The sequence below is a fragment of the Varroa destructor genome, unplaced genomic scaffold (assembly GCF_002443255.2).
Source record: "Varroa destructor unplaced genomic scaffold, Vdes_3.0 BEIS01000003.1, whole genome shotgun sequence".
Lineage (NCBI taxonomy): Eukaryota > Metazoa > Arthropoda > Arachnida > Mesostigmata > Varroidae > Varroa > Varroa destructor.
The window spans coordinates 30,594,839-30,618,887 of record NW_019211456.1 but is presented as its reverse complement, the minus strand read 5'-3'; the positions used below and the strand labels follow the sequence as shown (position 1 = coordinate 30,618,887).

Here is a 24,049-nt window from a genome sequence, read left to right as displayed (position 1 = left end):
ATATATATGACAGCTTCGAGAACGTCTTTCTACCTCGGGTAATACAATGAAACATCTTGATTATTCAAATAAGCCAAATTTCTACATTCGTCTCAGAAACACCGTGAGTCAACTAAAATGAAACGATCTGCTAATCGATACGCGGTCAATCTATAGAAAAAGGACCACGCAGTTCGGAGTTTCGTATAGATAACAGCACATCATTCAATAATAGGACAGAGATAGTCATATTCATTATTTATAACAATTTTAGATTTGAGATTGATTAATTATTGATTAGTCATTTGAGATTGATGAATCAGCAAAACCCGATTGATACGCCTAGATAGCTATCATAGTTCTGTAAGGCTTATCTCTAATCACCTTACAAAATGACTAGTTCCTCTTTGCAAAATTACACACAACGAGATCACCATTGTCATCCCTATAATCTACAAAAGTCCATCAGTAGCAATGTGGTGCCAACATATAATTCTGTTTTTGGTAACGCACTAACGGCTGCTTCTCGACGCCGAAAATAGATCGCATTAACACTAGCGCATTTAGGACAAGTACAAAAAAAGCGGCAAGAAATAACGTAGGGAAATGGCCCAACTAATGAAGGCCAATCATTATGAGCGCAAATGGTTTCGTACAACTATATCAGTAGTGGTATGTAACGGTGCAAAAGCCAACTTCCGCCAACCATTTGAGCCGTTGGAGCAGCTTCGTAATGTAAAGTAATGATAACGTCGACGCCGCTTAAACTATTGATGTCGTCGGTACTCGACAATATTTCATTAGTACTACAGTTTTCATTAGTTGAGTCTCTCTCTGTGCTCCAATTCCTCCAGTCCTTGAGAAAGGATAAGAGAGCAGTAGGGTAGGTCGAAGGATGGCTTAGCGATTTTTCGTGTGATATCGTTTTCACACACAAACAAATGCTCCTTTGATCGCTACGTAATAGCCAGATATTGCGATCGGAGACATTTTAACTATCAACTTTACATGCCTCCACGGCGTCGCTATATCGAGCTTAAGGTATTTGACCATAAAAGTCTTGCCAACACTTCTTCCATGCTATGCCATGACAGCTAAAGTCGGCTTTCGCCTTTCATAGCATTATGCACACTATACGTTAGGGAACCTATATTTAACGAGCCTTCCGCCAATAAACCTACATATTTATCTTTTCTTTTTTACTAGACTACAAAAACTGTGTATTGATCCATTCAAAGCAGGAAGTTGGGGGAGAGGATAAAAGTCAAAGCTAAAACCAGAAGTATATATGCATGCCACGAGTTCTAAAATAGCCTACAAAATACAATTTTAGCGATGTTTTTTGGGGTAAACAGAGATAAATGATTGTTTTGAGTTTAATGGACGGTACTTAAGCTGTTAGGTATTGCGTCAGACGGCTGCCTCCTATCAGCACGAAACAAAGTCTGTTCACGCTTGGATTCGAACCTAGACCACCACACGTTCTTAGGTTTAGTAGGCGAACAGGAAGAGCACTATCACAGGAACAAACGAACTGAGGTAGCAATATAGTTGAAGTCATTTATAATCTAACATTATTGCTATTGTCCAATAAACATGGCAATAATTATGGCATCGAAATAACGATAAAAGTTCTAGGCTAAGCCAAACATTTCGTTCTACAGAAGCATTTCCCGGCCCGTTTCATCAGTGAAGTTGCCTATCGAAAACTGAGAGTGCATCTCTTTCGTAATACGAGGTCAAATAGACTTGGCAAGTACTGTTTAACACCTCAGCGGAGGTCTGAAACACTTTATGTGTTCTCATGATTGAGCAAGATCGGCTACACAGTGGCTTTGAGGCATCTGAGGATTTACGCACCAACAGTGTTCTTTCCACCCCGAATCTTCTTCGTGTCTCTTTTCCTAGTTTAAATATGTATATATATATGTAAATAAATAAATATATAATATGAATTAAAACGTTTAAACGTCCTGATACCTGTAAACATTCTTTGTATACCCTCAGAATGTACCAGTTAATTAACCAGTTAATTATAGAACCGTACATAAATTAAGTTTCATCCACTGAAACGTGAGCACTGAGAACAACGTATGCAATCTACGCTACTGGCATTTATCAATCGCCAAAAGTCACTAATGTTTAAATTTAAACATATAATAAAGCAACTAGAATATGGCCTACAGCGTTGATTTTAAGTTGCTTATAAAACTCGATCCATTTGGAGGGGTTACCATGTTATTATTCTGGCTCATCTACCACACATCTTAAAATTGCCACTACTAATTTTTTCCAGTTTTTTCATTAGTTCTTTTTGTCTGTATTGGGCAGCAACACTTTCGTACTGATGATATGCATGCGTCCTGAGTTAATACTGTTTACCTTAATATTGTTTGGCCTTGAGGCTTTCTTCAACTTAGGCCATGTTTCATTGGCTTCGTTCTTGGTTAGTCAGGACCCCACAACCCAGAACGTGTCTGGTTATGTCCGACGGACTTCGCTTCGTTGAGGCTTTTAAGCAATTCATCTCAGACTTCTTTACTTATTCTGTTTTCCTTCAAATACCCATAGTAGTATCAGAAACTCCTTTTCATCTTATTTAGAGACATCATTACATATTTACATCTTTACATACAATTTAGAGACATACTGCTCACGCTGCTGCCCTTAAATTCACCTACGACAATTATGACTTTTCTCTCAAACTCTGCCCCCCTTTTATTCAAACCTCGTTAGACCCAATGGCAGTGTAAATTTAACCATTGGTGGTCATCCGTGCCATGTTTTAGCCCATCCGTCTCTTCCCGTCCCTTCGTACGTGATATACATTCTTCCGTCCTGATAGTCCCATGCTAGCCAATCTTACTCAATGCAGCCAATGATCGTTAGCCTGCTTCTAATGGGATACGGCGTAAGTGTGGTAAGAGCAACGTAATCCAAAATCATCCACTGTATGAAGGTACTGTCACCCTTATTCTTTTTCCTTGTATAGATGAAACGTTGTTCGTCTCCACAGGGTTCATCTTTCCGCATTTCTTTGCGTTTACTGCTTTAGCCTGCTTCATTGGTGTCACAATGCGCTGCGGGGGTAGGTGGCGCCTGTGAGAGCGTGCCTCCGAACAAACTTGGTGTCTCTTGTAGGACGGTAACGAGTATTTCGGTGAAGTTACATCCGTTGGCCCTTTCATCGTGCTTTCCCTTCCTTGCAGTCAGTTTGTAGTATACTTTGGATTTCCCTATTCTTTTTGGTTGTTTGAAAGTTTGCCATTGTCTACCACTAGCTGACGGTTGGTCCGTCGTCGCTTCGTCGCGCCGATGATGACTGTGCCTGCATCGTGATATGGACAATAGAACACAACGCGTTAAAAGGGACCTCAAAGCGCAGTTACTGCTGCGGCAAAAGAGAACTCAAACCAACGCCGCTGCTGCGGGTTCAACCACGATGCTCGCCTGGTTAGTCAACGATAGTAACTATAGGATTCTCCTCTTTTCCACGATTAGACCCTTTTGCCCAGTCTCGCTTCATTCTACGTAGTCGCTGTCAACTCTACCGTGCTCCCTGTGGCTACCGTGCCGCTGCCAACTCGACTAACGTCCGTCTGTCTACTTGGCGAAACAACTAACAAACCCCAAAAGCCCCGAAAATAACCAACGGTTTAAACCTCGCCCAACAAAAGCCCTTTCCGTTGAAGCCTTTGAGGCTTTGTCGGCTGGCCTTATGTCTTCGGCCTGATGTCCTGGACTTCCGTTACACATCCTTTACTCGGAGAGAATTGCCATTACTATGAAGACAGTGAGGTTTGCAGCCGCACTGCCGAGGACGATGGCCATTCTCTTCGGCCTGCTCTCGTGCAGCATCGCACCCTTTGCTGACAGTCTCTGGCATCTTTCCTTGTCTATATTCGTTTTCTCTTGCTTTTCATTCCGCCCTTGAGCGGTGCATATTTTGTTGCCAAACCTCGATTGTGTTGATCACGTAACAAAAGAGGCGTAGAGGCAAAATGTGGGTCGAGTCCAAATGTGCACTCCAAATGCAGTTTTTTAAGCAAAGGAAATGGCAACATGGTCTTTATAGAAAGGGTCAAATAGTAAACAAAGGCTATTGATGTGGGTTTACGAATGGCTCCACACATCCGTGGCAGTGAAGAGCCAAAGCATCGAGGAGTAGCCGAGTAAGACTCACGAGAAATGGATTATTCAATCTTGACTGCCCTTGATCTGGCTACATCGTGGCCGAAATAACCAAATTCGTTTAGAAAAGCAATGAAAAAGTGAAATTGTATAAAAATGAAGACATATAATTTTAATCAATTTAGTGCGGTCACCCCTGCTCTTATTTGGCGTGTGTTTTTAGTACACAATAAGTAGCGACGGCTCCAGATCTCTGTGCTTCGTCAGTTTCATATCCGGTATCGGCGTTAGGCAATTCATCACATAGACAGTTGGGTCCCGGCCCCTCTAGCAGTCTGATTCGCTATAGCACGACGAAGACCTAGCTGTCAAATACCAGCCATCACTGTCCTACTCTTAAATTAAAAAAATTGATATACATATATATATATATATATATATATAGATGTCCTTAGTTTCCTGTCATGGGAAATGTTTATAATACGTACACTGTAACTATGTCACTTGCATACGATACGCTATACACTTCACAGAAATAAGTAAAGGTTTGACGGTTACAAATACGCAGAAATAGCTCATTATACTAAGATAAGCAGGTTTATTATTAACCAGATAAGAGGTGAGTTATTCGGTCGCCATTCGATAAGCGCTGAAAGGTTTTTTTCGGCGCAGAGCAGCATCAGCCTTCGACTCATCCTTTAGAAGCTGTTGAATTTTCATTAGAAGAGTGACGATGAGGCGGTTTCTCGATTTTGTGTGACTGCTCAGAGTGTACCTATGCGTTTTATCATTAAACAATTCACGACATTGAGAAGGATAAACGAGAGAAGTAAGCGACTCGTTATGATCCATTCGTCGCAGCATTTCAATTACCGAAATAGGCACATTAGTTTACGTGATCAGTGAAGCACAAGTGCAGATCTGAGCGAGTCATGCGAGTCACGAAAAATTTCATCATTATTTATATTTCTCACAGGGGGGTTCGCAGAGCGAGTGGACCAATTACGATAAAGTTCCGTATCGAAATATAGGAATTGGGACAAAATACTCCTGTCAGAGACTTCGTATCCAACGACAAGCTTTTCGCTAAGAACTGTCCATATTTAACAGATACATTCGTTTTTTTGACAAAAGAATATTCGTTACAGCCATAGTGAAGGCTGACAAACAATCACCTAGTGATTATTGCGGCTTTCGCTGAATCCACATGCTCCAAACCATTCCTTTTCGAAGCAACTATGGGTTCGAAGTTAAAATGCTCGTTTGCAAGATTTATGCCGAGGCAATCGCAGCAGGATTAGCGCGCGGATAATAAATATGGCGACAGATGCTTCGTATGATAATATATGTATAGAAATACACGTATATGTAAATAGCCCCCATGGTTATAAGAGACTTATACTATTTGGTATACACATATTAGTCTCTGTTATTTGTCTTCTGTCTCCGTATGTCTGTATCGTCAAAATTTGTATCCAAAATGCTATTTCGTATAGAAAGGGACAGCCACGCAACTGGCGTTCGTGTCAGATCGCCTTGACCTGACTGCGATATACGGAGACGACGGTACAAAGGCTGGAAGACAAACTAAAGATTATATATAGTACCATATAATGTATGTGTCATTATTTCTCGATTACGAAGCTTCGTTGTGTTTTCGTACCTGCTACCCTTGAGTAGCCTAAATAGTTTGCCTTGCCAGCCTTCCATTAACTCTTTCCTATTCTTATTCATATGTCTATTCTTCTCTATTTATAGCGGCCTTTTTCCCGTATTGCTTATATTTCGGCCAGAATAAGACAAGCGCAAGCACCGTGCGCTGCATGCTGCCATGCATTACAAGGTTCGTGTATAGCTTCGTGAGACATCTGTGGCTTTATGGTGTATTTTAGTAGCATCTTCTTCATGATCATTTTTTTTCTAGCTTTACCAGCCTTTGCTACTAATAAGCAGTTCCCTATATGTAGTCTAGGCCACTCGGTGAATACCGCGTGGGTACGGCTGCAATGTCGATGAAAAAACTTCTACATACGCAGAGTATCAAGGGTCTTCGGAAGCGTACAGTTAAAAAAAAGTCACCGAATTATATTGGGCGCAGATGATCGGCGATATTACACGGCTAAATGAGAGACCTATCCACTTGCTTTCCTTAAAGCTGTCTCCTCGAGCTATCTGCAAGGTCACTAAGAAACTACTATGAAGGGGGTAACGGCTATAAGGGGTGGTTTATCTGGGGAACTAGACTGTTGAGCTCATTTTGTTCCTTTCGCACTACTGTCTACACGATTATCGCTGCCTGCTTACGGGTCCCGCAAACATCACCTCCTCGATTGCTTGTGAACAGAAGAAGGGGTGCTTTTACGAGTTTACGCAAAGGGCTCTTCCTCTTTAGGATACCATATAAGCTAGGACCGCAATATCTAACGTCATTATTACCGCTATCACCGCAACCAATACTACTCCAACGCCCGCCTGACAACCATAAAGTGGATGTTAACGATTACTTCCTATTTGAAAATGGCCGTATGTACCGTTAGAACGATCTTTTATCTAGGTAGCTGCCGTAAGCGGATGTGACTGTCTGTTTATATTCGAATGCATACATGTGCCATGCGGTGATTTCTTTCTTCTGCAGTCTGCTAGGTCGGTACATGGTACGTTGCCCTAATTCGGATGCGATGATATTTTCCCATCTCTGGTCTTATGGCTGTGTGCGGTAATGATAGCAGATCTAATCATTGAATGGAGTGATCTCAGGCGACTTTACCAAGTATATGCCGCAAGATCTATTATATATCTATGACGTTTTTCGCCCATAAATATCTAGAAGCTGAATGAAAATCGTTGCCATGCGATGGAATCTCAGGGTCGAGCTTCAGAATCGGTATCTAGTTACGCAATGTAGAGACCGGCGATTCAAATCGGAATAACTAAGCCACGCAACAATAAGAACTTACATAATTAAAAAGGCTTATATAGTTAGTTAGTTTAGGATCCGCTATAAAGAGGATCCATTCGAAAATCTGCCAGCTCTCTAGTTCCTTGCGGCGTACTTCATTAACATGTAGCACATACGTATTCGGATGTATTGCGAAACGTGCGACGTATTTGTCCATGCACTCACTGGCTTGTACACTACGACTTACACAGGGAACAATTACCAAAATGTCATTGTTAGAGATGTCAGGCGTTGTGAACAGTAAATGAATAACCAGCATACATCCTTGCGGCGTCCCGTAGCTAGTCCGTGCGAGCCATGTTACTGCGTGTGCACGTAATGAAACGTGCAAAATTGCGCGAAGCTTTTCGCATCTTCATGTAGACCTTCAAGCCAGATCAACTTATTCTATCATGTATGATTAACGATCCGAAGGAAAAGCTTGCCCTCAGTCCTGCACTTCGGCAGCTACTCCGCATTCTGGGACTGCCACAAGACTGGGCTAGCAAGGGCCCGTACCAGCATAACTAACCGATTTCACGCTCGATTTGACCGTCCTATCGCTAGCATATGAGAATGGTGCTTTCGATGTGATGCCGAAAGATTTTTGCTAAACTACTCTTTTCTCTGGGGTTAAATCGTTTACGACGGCAGGACTACGGTCTAATACTGGATGTGACAGACCGATCGGCAATCAGGCCAAAGGACAGGTAAGATCTGTAAACTGCTGAGTCAGAAATTGTATAGAAACCCCTAATGCCATACATGCGTACTGGAACAAACAGATTCGATGTGTAGTCAAAGTCTCTATAGATGTAGACATTTTAAACATGTTGAATATACTGATTAAAAGCTTTATATTCAGATTTAGTTAGAGAGAATAGAACCTAGTTCAGATCGGCCGATGTTCAACACAGAGGGTACGAGACTTGTTTCTATCTGTATAGTCTGTATAGAACAATGTTGAATGCTCTAGGCGGTTACCTATCCTCCATCGTTGTTTTCAGTCTCAACACTCACCGGCTGTATTCGACTACAAAATAAAGATACAGTCATATAATACGTTAAAAAGTTGAATATAAATGTGAAACAAGAATTTGCTGCTCTTTTTTTATTGCAATTTTGTATTGTTCTCAGCATTTATACACGTAAAATGTGCGATTTAAATATCGAAGACTTCAAAAATTCTCTGTATTCGGAGTATATTGACATCTGACTGTGAATTAGCAGGCTACGTTGGTTTCTACCTCACCATTTAACAATTATCCTCGTCCAGACCTGACAGTCGTGTGGCCCAAAGATCGCTAACGTGGTTAGGATTCTGTCAAAGATAACATATATGTTTTGTCTCTTAAGTAAGGCAAACGTATAAAAAATAAAGAGAAAGAAAAACGAACGCTTAGCTTGTTCAGCCTCGTCACATAATCCGATTCTTATGATTTTACTTACAGCGTTTGTTTCTTGAGGTGCACTTGCTGCGCTAAAGGCCGGTCGTCGATAGAGCTACCACTGGCTTCCCATAGGTAGATCACGTAAAAAGGGTTTTGGATAGGTGTGAAACAGGTTAGGTTATACGGCTCTTAAAGAGGATCATATCTATAGCGATAGCGGATTATTGTTGCGGCAGGTTCGTATCACTTTGGAGCATGAATTGTACGGATGTGAGATATTATTAGTGTTAATGAAACGTTTCCCAGAAAAGATAGTTGGAAACGCATCACTCGACAGACGAGATCCCTCGCCTTACATGCCTTTGGCTTTCATAGGCGTGGCTATTTATTAGCGACTGCGCCCGTGATACGACTGATCTGACTAAAAAGAAAGCCCGTTGGCAAAGGCAACGACACATAATGGGTCGTGTACGAGTGGCCATTCTATGGTATGATCGAATTATGGTTTCGTCGATTTACTATGCCTTTCTAAATGCATCATAGGTGTTTCTATATAAAAATAATTCATGATCGTCAACGAGGACTAGTTAAAACCAGTTGATTCGACATGTCAGCGGGATTCTGTACGGAGTGGCCTTTCTCCCAAAAACATTCAACTATAGGACACATTACATGAAATAATGATACATTAGCATTCAAAGCACGTCGCGATTGAAGACAATAACGAGTACCGAAGCCTGTCAGCTGTGCGTTGATTCCACCACACAGCAGGCAGAAATAGACATCCGACGGAATCATGAAAGAACGGACAGACGACCGTTGACAAATTTTCTGTGGCGTGTTTCGATTCTTCACTTTGTTTTTAAAATGTATCTATCTAACGTAAGACTAACCCGTAAAGTCCGTTCGATGCGAAATTTATGCCCCATTAAAACTCACGGGGTAGGCACTTGCATGAAGCGGTATTTGAAGTATTAGCATACAACAGCACTGATATGTTTGTTGAACTTGAAAAGTGTTTACCTTTAACGTTGTTGATGTAAGATAATATGCTGTTCTTGAAAAACATATGTTACCATTGTTATTATCGATGTGAAATGTACCATAGTCGGGCAGGCTAAGCACGATATATTCGTACTTTTTCTATGCATTATATTTAGCCTAGGCCATTCACCATTGCTAACAGAATTCATGTGTACACATAACCTGACCAAGGTGATTTTGCAGTAAGACCAAAGAAAATCGAGCTTTATTTATTCCGTGAGCCCGTAAGCTTAAGAGACCTGCGCTTAAGACGCTGCGCTGTGTACAGGCTGCGTTATCATAGGAAGCCGTGCACCTACATTCCAACTGCACTAAGATTACGCAATAGGGGGGCCTTTAGAAAAAAGGCATTTGTAGATCAATCCCAGTTAAGTTCTTATAATATTCATAAAACTCGTCTCGATGGTGGCGTAGTGCCTGCTGAATTTCAGGCACACATCGTAGACAGTTTAAATTTATAACAACAATTCAAATACCGTAAGTACAGTTAATGTCGTACGGATAGCCAGCTGTTTGATGGAATACTCAACGGCGGTACAAGAACCCAGGCTTTTAAGTACAAGACTCGTGGAGCTGATACGAGATATATAGTAAGCCAACGAATTTCCCGTTATCGGTGCTTAGTTATAAAAACAATACGTTTATTTAAGAATCGGTTAGTTTGATCAAGCATAGGTTTAGTGACAAACATACAGGCTTGCATTTTACGAACCGCCTGTCATACGCTATAGGAGCTCTATTTTGAACAGCTTCTTATTCTTAAAGCTACGATCCAGCTAGCGCATCGGCTCCAATACGCTGGGACAATTTACTTATTGGTAAATTTCCAACCTTTCTGAAAAAAGCATGCTGCTAACAAATTGCTTACTAATAATCTACCATTAGAAGCATTTATCAATACGCTCAGAGAAGCAACGTAGAGTGGATAGAACGCCAGAAGGCGAATTTATTCACCCTATTCTATGGGTATTCAATGCTTTGATTAAAAGCGTTTATCCGTTACCAAAACCGCTCAACAATTACGGCTGTACAGCAGTGTCTTGGCCAATACTTAGACTCGTAGCACACGGTTAACCGTCCTTAACATTTTCTTTCTTTTTATGTAATTATCGGTTTCACCAATATGCGAGTGGCAGTCCTCTTGCATAAGAACAAATTACCACCTGTCTGTCAGATGGTAGCGATGCGGATCGGCCTGGATCTTGCCTAATTCCGGGCCCCCGTTCTCGCCTACCCTTCTGCTGGTACTCGCTCGGTCTGTCGCGGTTTCTCCGTAGGATGAAACAGTCGTCCCGGGGGCATCGAGGACGAACAAGCGGAGAAAAGTGAAAACAAAGAAAATAAATTGCACGAAATGACTGATGACGATAAAATGGCGTGCAGCTGCTAAAAGTTGCTATTCGTTTTGTCTGTCGACAGTGGCCGCGCCGTTGTCGTGAGGGCCGCATTCGTCCGATTGCTTGAACCTTTGTAGCAATTTTCCAAGTCAGTATTACGTTTTAAAATTCGAAGACATATAGGCATTTTCAGTGAAATAGATAGAGGAAGACATGAAATACCGTGTGTGTAACCGATAAATCGGTAAGCTGAGCTCACGGGAGTACTACTGGTTACGTACATATCCTTGCTAGCTGTCTTCTGAAGTGTGGGCTATCTATATTAGACGTCAATATACGAAATATATTAGTAGACTGATGCACATTTAGACGGCGTCGTGCGAATTAAGGACCTCAGGCAAAGATTACTATTCAATTTATGGGAATCAAAATGCGCCTGCTATCACGGACTAGTCTGGCAGTTTTGAAACGTTCGTTATTTGTTGGGCAACGCTTAATGTTTTATTGTGCAACATTAAACATCTATGAGAAGAAAAAGCTTATCGATAGTTATGAAGGACTTGCAAAAAAATCGCCTACGCATGTTAAACAGGACTTAATGGATTTGCTGGGAGGCCAATTCGGAATTAAACCACTAAATCTGAGTTCAACAAATCGTGTTTTGTGAGAACGTTACCGCTTGTCTACGCAAATGCCGGCTAAAAATCTCACTTAGGTTATTCCCAGGAAACAGGTAAGGTAACATGAGAATTTTATTTCTGGAGTTTTTACTTTCTTTTTTTTGCCTATCGGGGGGTGAATGTTGCGAGGAAGCAAATTTCTTTCCAATGCAATGTAGGCTCATCACTACACATACAGATAACAAAGTTTTAGCGCAGGGCGAAACGTTTGAGGGACTACAGATCTATGTTCCTCGAAAATTACACTCGATCGTTACAAGCAAGGCCAATATCCAATGTCAATTCGCGCCATTGGGCATCACCCATAAATGATTGTTATTAGAGAAAAAAAGCCAAGAAAGCACTACACATTGAGCGTGCTACCAGAGTCCTAATGGTATAGGAAAAAGGCTCTGTAACCAAGCATTACAGGTTCACTCCTGAGCGATGTTTCGGTAAAAGAAATGAGAGCCTTTGGTCTGAAGTGCTGTCACATGTAGTTACCTAGCTACGCTGGATGAAGAATTTGTTTGTAATAGATTCTTTGATGTTGTTAACGCAATATGTTACAGTTCATTTTGCTTGCAATATCACCTTTTCTAAATGTTCCGCTAAGGTCAGCGTTAATAGTCTACAGCCTATAGTGGGGAATCACGTTCCCATTTATTGGAATAGAATTTCTCAGAAAGTGTTTATTATTTCTCCTCGTATTGTCTTTGTAATTTATAACCAAAAACAGTTGGCCATAGATCGTGTCTAACATATTCCAACCAGAGGCAAGGATTTTTTCCGCACTATCTAATTATGCTAATAAATGTTATTAAAATTCATGCCTAACAAATATGTTTTTAAAATACTAAAAACATATGTTATATCGAAAAAAAAACACATTTAGAACAACCATTACCAGGTATTTCGAGTTAGGCGCGTTCGCGCTTAGCACATACTCGCGTGGCATTCTTCACCGCCATCATCTGTGATTATCATTATTCTATCAGCTATTCAGCAATATTTCATTGTAACTTTTCACCCGTTTATCATCATCCCCGTCATAATCATCACGGTGAATCTTATTATCAAAGTCAAAGTCGTTTTTTCCGATGGTGCCTTTTTTGGTTAAGGGTCACCGAGCGCCTTTTCAAAGTTCGACCAGCGCCTCGAACGGCTGATACAAACATCGGCGCCAATTTTAGAACATCGAATAACCGTGTACCGCATCGAAGCAAGCGACCCAACAAACCAGAAAACGCTTACGTTCATTTAGCTCGTACGAGACATCATTTATGGCGGTAGCGGCATCAGCAGAAACGTAGATACCAAGAACTTATCGTCGGGACAGCCGAAGTTGATACAGCGGTAGAGGATTCTCCGACGGCGGTGGCAGCAATTTCTCGGTGCTAGCGCGTTTGGATGAAATATTTCAGGAGTTAAATTTGATTTTTTGCATGGCCGCTCTCGCCAATCAACAAACGATGAGAATCGACGCTGACTGAGTAACTGTGGGAAGTATTCGCGCCCGCTGCTGGGTTGACGGTGCTAGCATTGGATCAATGGTTCGAAAGGTTTGACCTTCATGAGCGATCTTTTCGGGAGCGACATCGCTTGCGTCCAGCCGTTATACAACGCCATGTTCAGCGTTCGCGGTGGAAGAAGTGCAAAATTTCCTGTGCTATCAAAGTGTCAGACGATACAGGGGCGATTCTCCAAATAATTATCAAGACATTCGAAAATGGTCCATGATGCGAAGATACGTGTGTAAAATCTTCTATGTTTATCGGCTGCTGCCATTTTTTGTATGTTTGCACGGGCGGACAAACCGGAACAAAAAAAAAGAGAGAGAAAACGACTTAGTGAAGAACTTTCGACAGTGTACGTAGTTGAAGCACGAAACGATCGGCACCCAACGGTCGCAGCGAGGCAAAATGCAGCACGCTGAAGTAAACCATCAGGAGTGGTAGCCAACGGGGTAAAGATTCCGTGATCTTCTCCAATGAGCGACCACATAAATTGCCACCATCATTACCGCTGCAGTTGATACACCTATTACATGCTTGTTGGGTGCATAATGCCATAATGTCTCCAAAAAAAAAGCGCAGATCTGACGACGAAATCGACGCAGTCTTTCTTTTGTAGCCGAACACAGATTTATTTAAACCTCGACAGAGTCCATAGCATTTATCGTATTAGAAGGCTACGTTATGACGTGAGAAAAGAGACAAAAAAAATACTCTCACGTACATATAAATACAAAAAGTGGTAATTATGTTGTTGTTAGCCTATTAAAAATAGACCGATCTACTGTTGCCTGAAACGTGCGCAAATGAAAGTAGTTTGTAATGGCAGTATGAAATGTAATCCTCGATACATACTTTACTTCGCGCATATATATTCTTCTACGGTACGTCGGTCTTCGTAGAATATGGATGTAAGGACTACACGTCTTCAGTGACGTACAAATGGATTGCTGGTGCCATAATAACTAACGAACGAGTTTCTACATGAAAATGAAAAAACAGAACGAAATGATGTTGATGCAACAAGTATATGTGAGTCAAGGATTATTACCATAACGGCTAAATAACAATCGGATGTGTGCCGTATTGTACCGTCATCGTGCACGCTACTAGATAACGTCAAACAACAAATCTATCGATGCTTTGCGAACCTCACGATCGCAGTTGGCCGCACTTTTTTCCCGTCGTTTACTCGGGTTCATTAACTGAGCTACTTTGCAATGAGCTTATTCATGTTTATTTCTTAGGGTACATTACGTTTGGGCCCAAATTTATTCTGTATCTTTTCACTTCAATAGGGCAAAATGGACGTTTTATCCTTTATTCTTTGCCTTACGAAACTCTCGACGACTGAAGACGTACTAACTGACAGAACTATCAAATACTGTAATAAGTTATTACTCTGCTAGAATTTATGTCAATTTCTGCGTTGGGAGCCATGTAAATGGTTTTCGGTACTTCAACCTCTGACGACGATGCCGCTGCAAGAATTACCACTCATACGAAATCTAATAATAGATTGCATTTTGTTTCAATATAAATTGACGTAACCTAAATAGGTAGTACGCATCTGCTGTTAGCAGGTGTCGACCTGCGGTTGTCGCGTCGTCATCACGAGCATCGTATATGTCAAATGGCTGGATTTCATTGGATCAGCGGTATTCGGTCAATGGTTGGCGAAGCTATCTGTCGCCTTGTTAAAATCGTTTAATCATGATGACTTCCGATCTTTTAAACATCAGACGCATGCGAAAAGAACTTCTGACTCAGTCAGGATCCATAGGCGTAGTTGTGTGACTTTGAAAAATACGCCACATAAATTCTCTGTTGATTTGTCGTCATGGTTTGAATATTACGCCATACGAGCAGGATGTTATTCTATTACGTAGGCACGGACTAACTAATAGATGCCAGTGTATAAATTTTTGTACTGCTTTTGTCAGCGTAAACCGTTTGTATCATTACGACATAACCGCTAAGCAGAGGAACAGCTATTTAAATATCAGGAGACATACAATTTCCGCCGGCTTGTGTCTCCGAGGAAGTTGCATATGTGTCGGATAGGGATATATAAGTGGGCCCTTTGATCAACTGACCATACTGCGAAATCTTATGGATTCAACCTAAACAACATTCTCATATTCGTCAAAAATTCACACAGATGTCTCTGTTGTGACAGATGTCATACTGCAGATCATTTTTTGTTTGATCAGCAAAACGCAGATTATCCAGATACACACATTGACGTACTGTTTAGTTGTCCCCCTCAGCGGCTCGATGCACGTATACGAACTGTTTACGACCCGTGCTTTGTTCGACTCTGTTGCGTCCCGCACTATTTCGAAAAACGCTCAAATAAAGCATCAGCGTCTATTATTATTATTATGAAAGATAAGTGCATCACTTTAGTTTAACAAGCTATGAAATTGCACGGAGAGAAAAGACGAACGATGGAAGATAGGTGATAGATCTGCACTGTAGATAGAAACTGCCGCCATTTTCTTGGTCGTAGGCATAATTGCTGGACTGCCCAAATCAGGTGTTTTGTATGGACGATCGATGACACACACTAATAACAAATGTGGTGATAATTATTGATTCTTGTAACAGTGTTTCGTCATTACTGGAATGACGGGGTGTCGACCGTAATGATTACTTTTACCTTGGTGTTGTTATTAATGCAAACTCAACAGCTGCTCGTAAGTGGAGGAACGGTTGAAAACTCTACTTTTATAGAAGTATAGATATATTGCTTTAAATTCATTTGATAATGGTCGCCGATATTTATAAAACGTGACGAGATATAAATCTTACTGTGCTATGATTTCGGAAGGCAATAGCTCCAACAGCGATAATACCTTTTAACAATACGTTCGTTTATATATAACCAAACAAGTTACTCTTGAAGCTTTGAAGTTTTTAGGATATAAGAAATACGGTTGTGCGCTGCCGATCACAAAAGCTGGCCACAAAAGCGGGCACGGTCTTTCGACTGTCGAAACTGCACATCGGTCGGAAAATAGGACCACAGTGTCAAACGGATCGATTCGTTATTATATATATATATATATATATATATATAAACTAGTTTTTAGGATAATACCCTGTCTTTTGATAGTGTGCTGCCCACCATACTTCCTCCTGAAATGTCTGCCGGATGCTTACAAAGGCTAATAGCATACTACTTGAATAGGCCTTAGACAGAGTCCAGTGGACAATGGCGAAGCAGTTACTCGGCACTGTTCTATTCGCAGAAAAGAATTGGTAAAATTCAACTATAACTTTAGTTAGCAAGTTAGTCCCCTTTTGCTTGCCGCCTGTGCAAATTAGTCCTCGCTGTTGACCGACTGTAGACCTAAGTACCGGTTACCGATAACGTTCCCTTTGGCAGAGGTAAATCTCGTGATCCGTAGGACAGAATATTAGCTCAGACAAAGACCCTGGAAAATATTGCCTGTATAGACGCTGAATTGGGCTGTACTTGTTAACAGGTCGGCTCTTCCGTGCCAACCACCTCACTCTTTTTTGCCAGAGATAACCTTCGAAATTTTTTGAAAAAAACAACCATTTGCTAAAAACTACTGCATGAACGCGCACACATCGAAGCTGAAAAACGGTCCTTCGTGCACTTATCGAGCTCTCGATCTTAAGGCACCCAGAATAAATATTCCCAAGAATATAGTATTTCACATAGAACGTATGTGCAGCTACACATCCGGTGCTAATTAATCCATCAATACGTTTCTATTTCTAGTTAGACATAAAATGAATGTTTTGTTATAGCGACATGTAAATATTTGTACGCGTATGTGAGGATAATGTGTGTATTTATAATCAATGTTACTTATCACCTATCTACTTTTTACGGCGTCTTTTACGGAGCAATTTATCTACGTTTCGAAATTTTGCCATGAATCACAATAGCTGTTTTCGTACAAAGTAATTGCACGGCCTATTCATTATTTATCGTCCCCTTTCATGAAACTGACACTCTGGATCGACTGGCGATTGATTGCTAGCTAGCTAAAATGTTGGACACGTCAACAGCTTTGATCGAAGGGGTTTTATATTGTAATTGCCTGTATCTCTTCGCGATCATTTCGTCTTGGCAGAAGCGCACTCGTAGTGGTAGCACCGGCGGCGGCGGCAATAACAGTTGTAATAGGATCAACTCCACTACGATAGAAGGTACACTAAACAAAAACGAAATGATAAGTAAAGGACATAGCACGCAAAAGGACAAAATTATGTATCGATATACGCAATGTCGATGCTTTCAATGAATGAACGAAAGAAGACGAACAGCGGCGACAACAGAGATCAATGGCGATTGCTTATGAAGGTCCCATTAGTGAATGCCAGAGAAAAGTTGTGGTACATTTCTTTGCGTGTGTCCTCGCGCTGAAAAAAATTAGATGATCAAATCACTACCGATTAAGCAGATACCGAGCCGAATCGAAACCCGTCAAGGCGCCGAAGTACCATTGTCAAGACGATGTCTGACCCCCGGGACGGACCATAGCGGCAGCAAAATGTTTGCACCAGTATTATAGAATAGAAAACAGCTCTTTTTTAAAAGCACAATATCATTATTGCAATGGCATCATCGCTTCCAGCTACGGTTTTAGTACCGCCTCCGTGCCGCAGACGGGGGCGGCGCTTTCCAGCAGTTGTTGCTGCCAATGATACCTCTTGAATTTCAACATGGTCGCCGGCGCAGACTTCAACGATCGCAAAAGAACCTTGCGCTGTATAATACGGCGAGAATGATAATCGCAGCTATTTACACAGCAGCAGTCTTATATAAAACCAACCGCCAAGCTACATGCCCAGGCGTCAGCAATGGTCCTAATCAGATATCTAATTGGGTGCGGTAATACGCAAAAAATCAATTCGATACCACCCGCTCAGAATTCTCGACGATGCAGAAGCTAGCTTATTATTATTCATCCAAGTTTTTCAAATCATATTGCTACATTGCGAGTATTGCAGAAAACATCGATTTCCATTGAAAACGCATAATTAGCAAAAACAGCTCATTTCATATAAACATAAAAAGACGAAGCTAGATAGTTTTTAATAAAACAAAAAAAAAAAGCTCTATTTGCGGTTTTCCTATCGGTAGAATATTCTGTTTGGCATAAGTATGTATGATCTTCATTTATGGACAGTGATAGCTTCGTATATCACTGTAATTTAAAACTGAACCCGGTCTTGCTCTTCATTTTAGAGACGGTGCTTTACGAACAGCATCTTTGAACCGCTCACGAGGCAGTTAAAGTTACACAATTGTGGAGCACACTTTTCCTATAAGTAGACTTATACGTAGCTTTAATATTTAGCCTTAGGTCTGAAGCTTTTTCTACCTTTGTCGTTGACAGCGACGAGCAAAGTTTCCCAAATAACCAGACAGCCAGACCCTTATTTGCCGACCACTTCGCGCAGAAATTTCAATACTCCTGCTTTTAACCGTAACAATAATTAGCGTGTTTTGGGACTCGGGAAGCAGTTTGTATCTCCTTTTATAGCAGAGTAGAATGTTGCAAAAAGGTGGTCTTACATACTGTTCGCGCTACTATCATAGCTGACCCCTGACTCATAACAGTGTGTACTAAAGGCATCGTACGTTCGTCCTCTCTAACCATAAACTTGTTCTGTGTCAACCAGTTACCATTGTTCAACGGATATGTTGTCCCAAAAGGTTTGCGGCGCGTCACATGTTTTCGCAGACGGTGTTTTTAAGACTCTTCTTAATAGTGAGTTCGAATGTGTTTCGAAAAAACTTAATGTATGTAAGTTCCGGATTGCTTACGACATATCTAAGAAACACTATATCATAAGTTAATAGAAAGCCCTCCGCAAGCAGTAGGTATTGCAAGAGCACGTTGATTGGCCGTGGCTTGTTACTGAAGATCGTCCGTGTGGAAGAACAGCCGCGGAACAGAACTATGTCGCCGTGGATTGCTATCCCATCAAGTTATGTAGCTCTCCTTGAGAGGCGTTGGTTCTTGCAACAATTACGGTTAGTTGATCGGCCTTACCAACCGATCTCTTCGTTCCGTAACTCTTCGTCCGGTATAACTACTTGCTTGTTGAAGCTAAAAACGTCAACTGGAATAGCACAGAACATTTTTAAGGGGTTTATGTTGCTTGACGCATTCAATAGAAATAATTGCTCGTAGTGACGCACAAATATTGAAGTAGATTACTTTTATATGTATTACGATACAAGCCTTCAGCAAGCTTAACATCTATACTGGGCCGTTAGGGACAGAAGTAGAGACGAAGGACAAAAAATTCAATTTCGAATTCGAAGCACACACAGAAAAGCACGAAAACGTATCAAATTTGAAAAGCTTTTCTTTATAATCCTGACTTGTGTCGCATTTGTTGGTTAATTAGTGGCTGGCCACATCTCATTTGGTTCGCTGTTTCGCCCTAAGCAGTGAATAGCTGTCCAAGGCCAAATTTAGTCGTTCATTTGGTTTCATTCTTCGTCTTGCACTTCCTTCAATCGCAGCGCTGCCGATGGGGTGGTATTAAATCAACAGACCCGGTCATCGTCCAATTGAAAAACAACCCCCGTCATTCTCGCTCTACTAATTCGAGATCCGCTGGCTGTCATAGTATCTTTGTCAGCCAATTCTCACCCGTCATTTCGATCTCATTGAGGCACAACGCATTCAAAACTATGGATACCTCTTGCACAACGACTGATAACCATGATACCGACTGGCTCTCATAATTATTCCACGAACGTGTCAAACGCCCTTTAATTTATTGAAGCTTAGCTTAATTCTCTATCTGTAATTTTTTTCTTTGTTTGGTTAATCATGTACGCAAACAAGGACAAATGCAAATTTCCTACATAGCTTCCTCTGAGTTGTCCCAAATACAGAACGTCATTTAACTGAACTCGTTAAGTTGGGGCGGAAATAACCTTTATTTCTAAAATTCATGCAGCCTTATGGTTTTCCCTTTCTGTGCTTCTGACCGCCTGTCTGAGCCTTGAAGTCTGTAGAATTACCGGCTGTAGTCCGGGTGCGCAAAAGGGCATTTCCACCAATCTTACTGCTACTACTTATCAGTGTTATTTTCTTGGTTGTGACATAGCATTTTATTCTTTTCTGATATCGGAACGATGCTGGACGAAGGTCTACGCTGTTGTACGATTCATAATAAGCACACGAACAGCGATACAGGAGATGCTTACCTTTAAAATGATCATTGGACTATTTTTTGCACGGATAAACTGCGTTTTCTGCGGCACTGTTTGTTCGCGCTTCTTCTGGATCAGGTAGCAAGAACTGAATTGAGATAAAGGCGAACGGAGGATATTTTTGAGGAGATCAGACCCCGTGTATAGGAATGACGGACACGGCAATCTTGGCAATGGCAATGTCCATCTTTGGATAGGACTAATCTTTACGCAAGCTTTGTTTCGTGTATCTCCCCCGGGGTCATCTCGTCGTTCCTGCCATCTGACCACATACACGCGATGTTGCTACGTTTATCGCAAACTGGGATAAACGCTGGGGTCGAACAGATTTCATTACGAGAGTTATGTGATCAGGTAGAATAGCGAGTTAATAAAAAGCATTATTTGCTGTACTACAGTATACATTGTACCATAGTGCATAGCATGGGAATATAAAGGAGTAGACGTCTGATACATGAAAACAAGATTCTTTTCAGTGGTTTTCCGACAGACGCATTTTCGTTAGCAATCATCTTATGGAGGACTATGTGTCGTTAGCATTGAGCGATTCCTTTTCTTTTCTTCGTTTTTGGCGCGAGCTTCTAGTTGCTTAGAGCTTCTAGTTCTAACGTCTATAATGTTAATCATCGTCACCATTGCCATAATTATCATCATCATCACCATATGTTTCTGTATTTGACAATATAACGTAGTGTTATTTTATCTCGTGTGATTGCTTTATTTACAGTGTGCCTGGGGGCAATGTCAATGGCAGTCTCGTTGTTCTGTTCGCCGTGGGTTGTTGGAGTCTGCCGGCGGAAGAGCACCCGTTTGCTCGCTGTTCTCGGAGGCCTCATAGCCGCGTTGGCCGTCCTCTTCACGTCATTTGCTTCTCAGTTTCACCAGTTATTCATTAGCTACGGTACGCACCTATCACTATTACGCTATTTGACATGCGCAATAGTGCCAGCCAATGATTACTCGATCTCAACGTTATCACGTAATTAGCACACTGACATTATAATATATGCTGTTTTGGAAGATATAATCACGAAGACTGGTCATAAAGAGAATTGGCTGACAGCGTCGTACAAGGCTGACGCTGGCAGACTTGAAAACGTCGCCTGTCTATAGGAACCTGAATGGCCGTGTTCACTTTTCAATGGGACACATGCCTAACGTCAAGACTGGAACCTTTCCTAGTTGTTTACATGGCGTGAAACGACGCCAAATTGGGTATAACTAAATTGCTTTTTGAATTTCGATAGAAGTCCTGTAACGTATTGAAATCGATAGCATTTCTAGTTTCTGCTGGGCTACCTTAGTTGTTGTTTTGTTGTTAAATAATTGTTCTAAAGGATTATTTCGAATACTACGATTGCACTGACCATCTTGTGAGAGGGACCTATAAACTAGAATAGTTTAAGGCCGATTTGAACAAACATGCAAACAACCCAAGGGTTTAATCTAGTACTCTGTAAATGACGTTACAAAATTCCAGACTTACATGGACGGGGGTTTCATGTTTGTTTTTTTCTACTTGAAATCGATCGATGGCCATTTGTTTTGCTAAACCAACGAGCTGTGCTTGTGGCGAATGGAAACGAATTTCTTTAAAATTTGATTAAGTAAGCATCAATTTAAGTGACTGTCAGTAAAGCTTTCCTTATGACCGCCATTTTGATGGGCTAGGGTAGAACAGATCACTTATTAAACATCGCGCCTCTATGTTAATCACTTCAATCCATAGAGGGAGAGCACAAGTTCCCTTTTTTTTTTTGCCCAAACTATTATGACATACAGAAAAACGTATTTTCTTGGTGCAGAAAACGCAGATCTAAAACGCTGGTGGATGCTTTCTAGAGCGCCTGGGTCATCAATCCAGGGCGTCCTGTTAATTAAAGCCAAGACTCTTCAAACTTGTTTTGTAATTAACTTGTCGGAAACGTACGAATCCCCAGCCGTCTCAGAGCGAGTCACCATCTTCGACATCTCTGGCCTTAGACGTCGCTGTTCATTGCGTAATATATTATGTTGTATCGAATTTTTGTTAGCTCGGACGCATCGGTTATTACATAAATAAATTTAACAATATATGACACATTTATCTATGCGGGAATTACAGCGAACTTACTTTCGTAACTATATTATACAGTATGACTTTTTCGTAATGGGGAAACGGTCCTAAGTGAAATGCTAGCTTCAATATCGCCAGCTCGCGTTTGCAACAATCCAAAAGTTTGGTCACTCTAAGAAATTTCCGTTATGTTAAACCGTTGTGTTTCAGCGAGACCACTACCTTACATTATGTTTTCTAATGGCCATTCTTCTTGGCAGACAAAAGCGAGCCGCCTTCTCCAATGTACAACATGTCAACGTAACGAGACCGTTAAAAAAACCCCGATTTTTCAAGACCTTTGTGTGTTAAGCTGTAATAAATTCTGTGATTCAGGCTCACTATACGCGATCTCAGGCCGACATCTAAGGGGCAGCGGAAAAAATGCTGCAGGCTATAAGCTAACGTCTAGGGCTTTGGTAGGAATATGTTGGGCGAACTTGTTTCTTGTCCAAGACTGTATATGCGGTACAATGCAGGGGGTCAAAGTACGACAATATGTTGAAGGTTAAATTAAAAATGTTTAAAAGTATCTTTTAGTTCCGGCTTTTTACGACTACAATATGTTTTGTTTGGAATTAAGTAACTTCGAGACAGACCTTGATGTCGAATACTGTATCTGTTGCTAGCCACAAACGTTTCTCTTCCGAAGAAATGAGAGCACTTATTTATTATTGTTTGATTTCAGCAAATGCTGTTATCCTTATATCAGGTGCGTGAAGTGTGTGCGTCCACAGCAAATTATCTTGTGCGCAGCAGAAAAATAAGCTCCGAAAAACTTTCTGTCAAATATCCTTTTAGTTTGCCTTTAGCGTTTAAACCTGTGCCGCAGTGAAGTTCGAGTTTCTTAACAAGTCGATAGTAATCTTTACAAGGATTTATAGGATAGGCCTCATTTCAGAAAGCGAGAGCATTCCTGCTGTTTCCTAGTTAGAGGTGACCGCAATACAGATAGATCTTTATTTACTAAATGACGACGTCAATTTACCTTAATCATCCCTATTGATCATACTACTTTATTCAATCCAAGTAACTATAGATGTATATCTATATATTTATTTTTGCTTATCCCATTCTGTGAAAAAGCAAACCCAAAAATACAGACGAAGAACAGTCTGCTTTCGTGAAATGTAGCACTAAGTTAACATGTTGAAGTTTTTAACAGCTTCCTCCTCATTTAGATGTCTGGCATACAATTTTCTTATGGGGTTGCAGTTATACAATGCTGTAGGTCCTGCTTTCAACTGCTGTGTCAAGGCAAAATTGGCGAAAGACTAAAAAATAGGATTAAGCTCTTCAACGGGTTCCTCGTTCGCTAATTGAATGCCATTACATAGGGTGATGCACCTTACCGGCACCAACCGTCACCCATCATAGGCCCCTTATCATTTCAGCCTTAGTTATGAACGATACCGGCTGTAAGTTCAACAAGATGTGCTGAATTTTGTTGTTCGCGGCACCGGATGTGGTACGCTGCACACAACGTTCTCTGAATGTATAAACATACTTTTAGCAGTCGTATAGCCGAAATAATGTCGTCTACCATTTATTTTGCAGGAGTGATCCTGGGATGCGGAATTTCAATGACACGTGATTGTTCTGTATTTATGGTTGGACAATACTTCAAAAAGCGGCGTGAACTCGTCGAACTTATTCTCGCCACAGGGACGGGTACAGGCATCTCAGTAATGCCCATCTTTATCGTCGAGTGCATTCGGTGAATAGATAATAATGAGGCAACT

General features: G+C 41.1%; 1 protein-coding gene across 1 annotated transcript in view; it reads left to right on the top strand.

The window, feature by feature from the left end:
* Positions 1-24,049, top strand: part of LOC111248273 (uncharacterized) — a 147,116-nt gene that overhangs the window by 87,035 nt on the left and 36,032 nt on the right. Inside the window, exons 2-3 of the mRNA XM_022800340.2 lie at positions 20,940-21,113; positions 23,865-24,024. Of these exons, the coding sequence (XP_022656075.1) occupies positions 20,940-21,113; positions 23,865-24,024 (334 nt within the window). The remainder of the gene's footprint in view (positions 1-20,939; positions 21,114-23,864; positions 24,025-24,049) is intronic.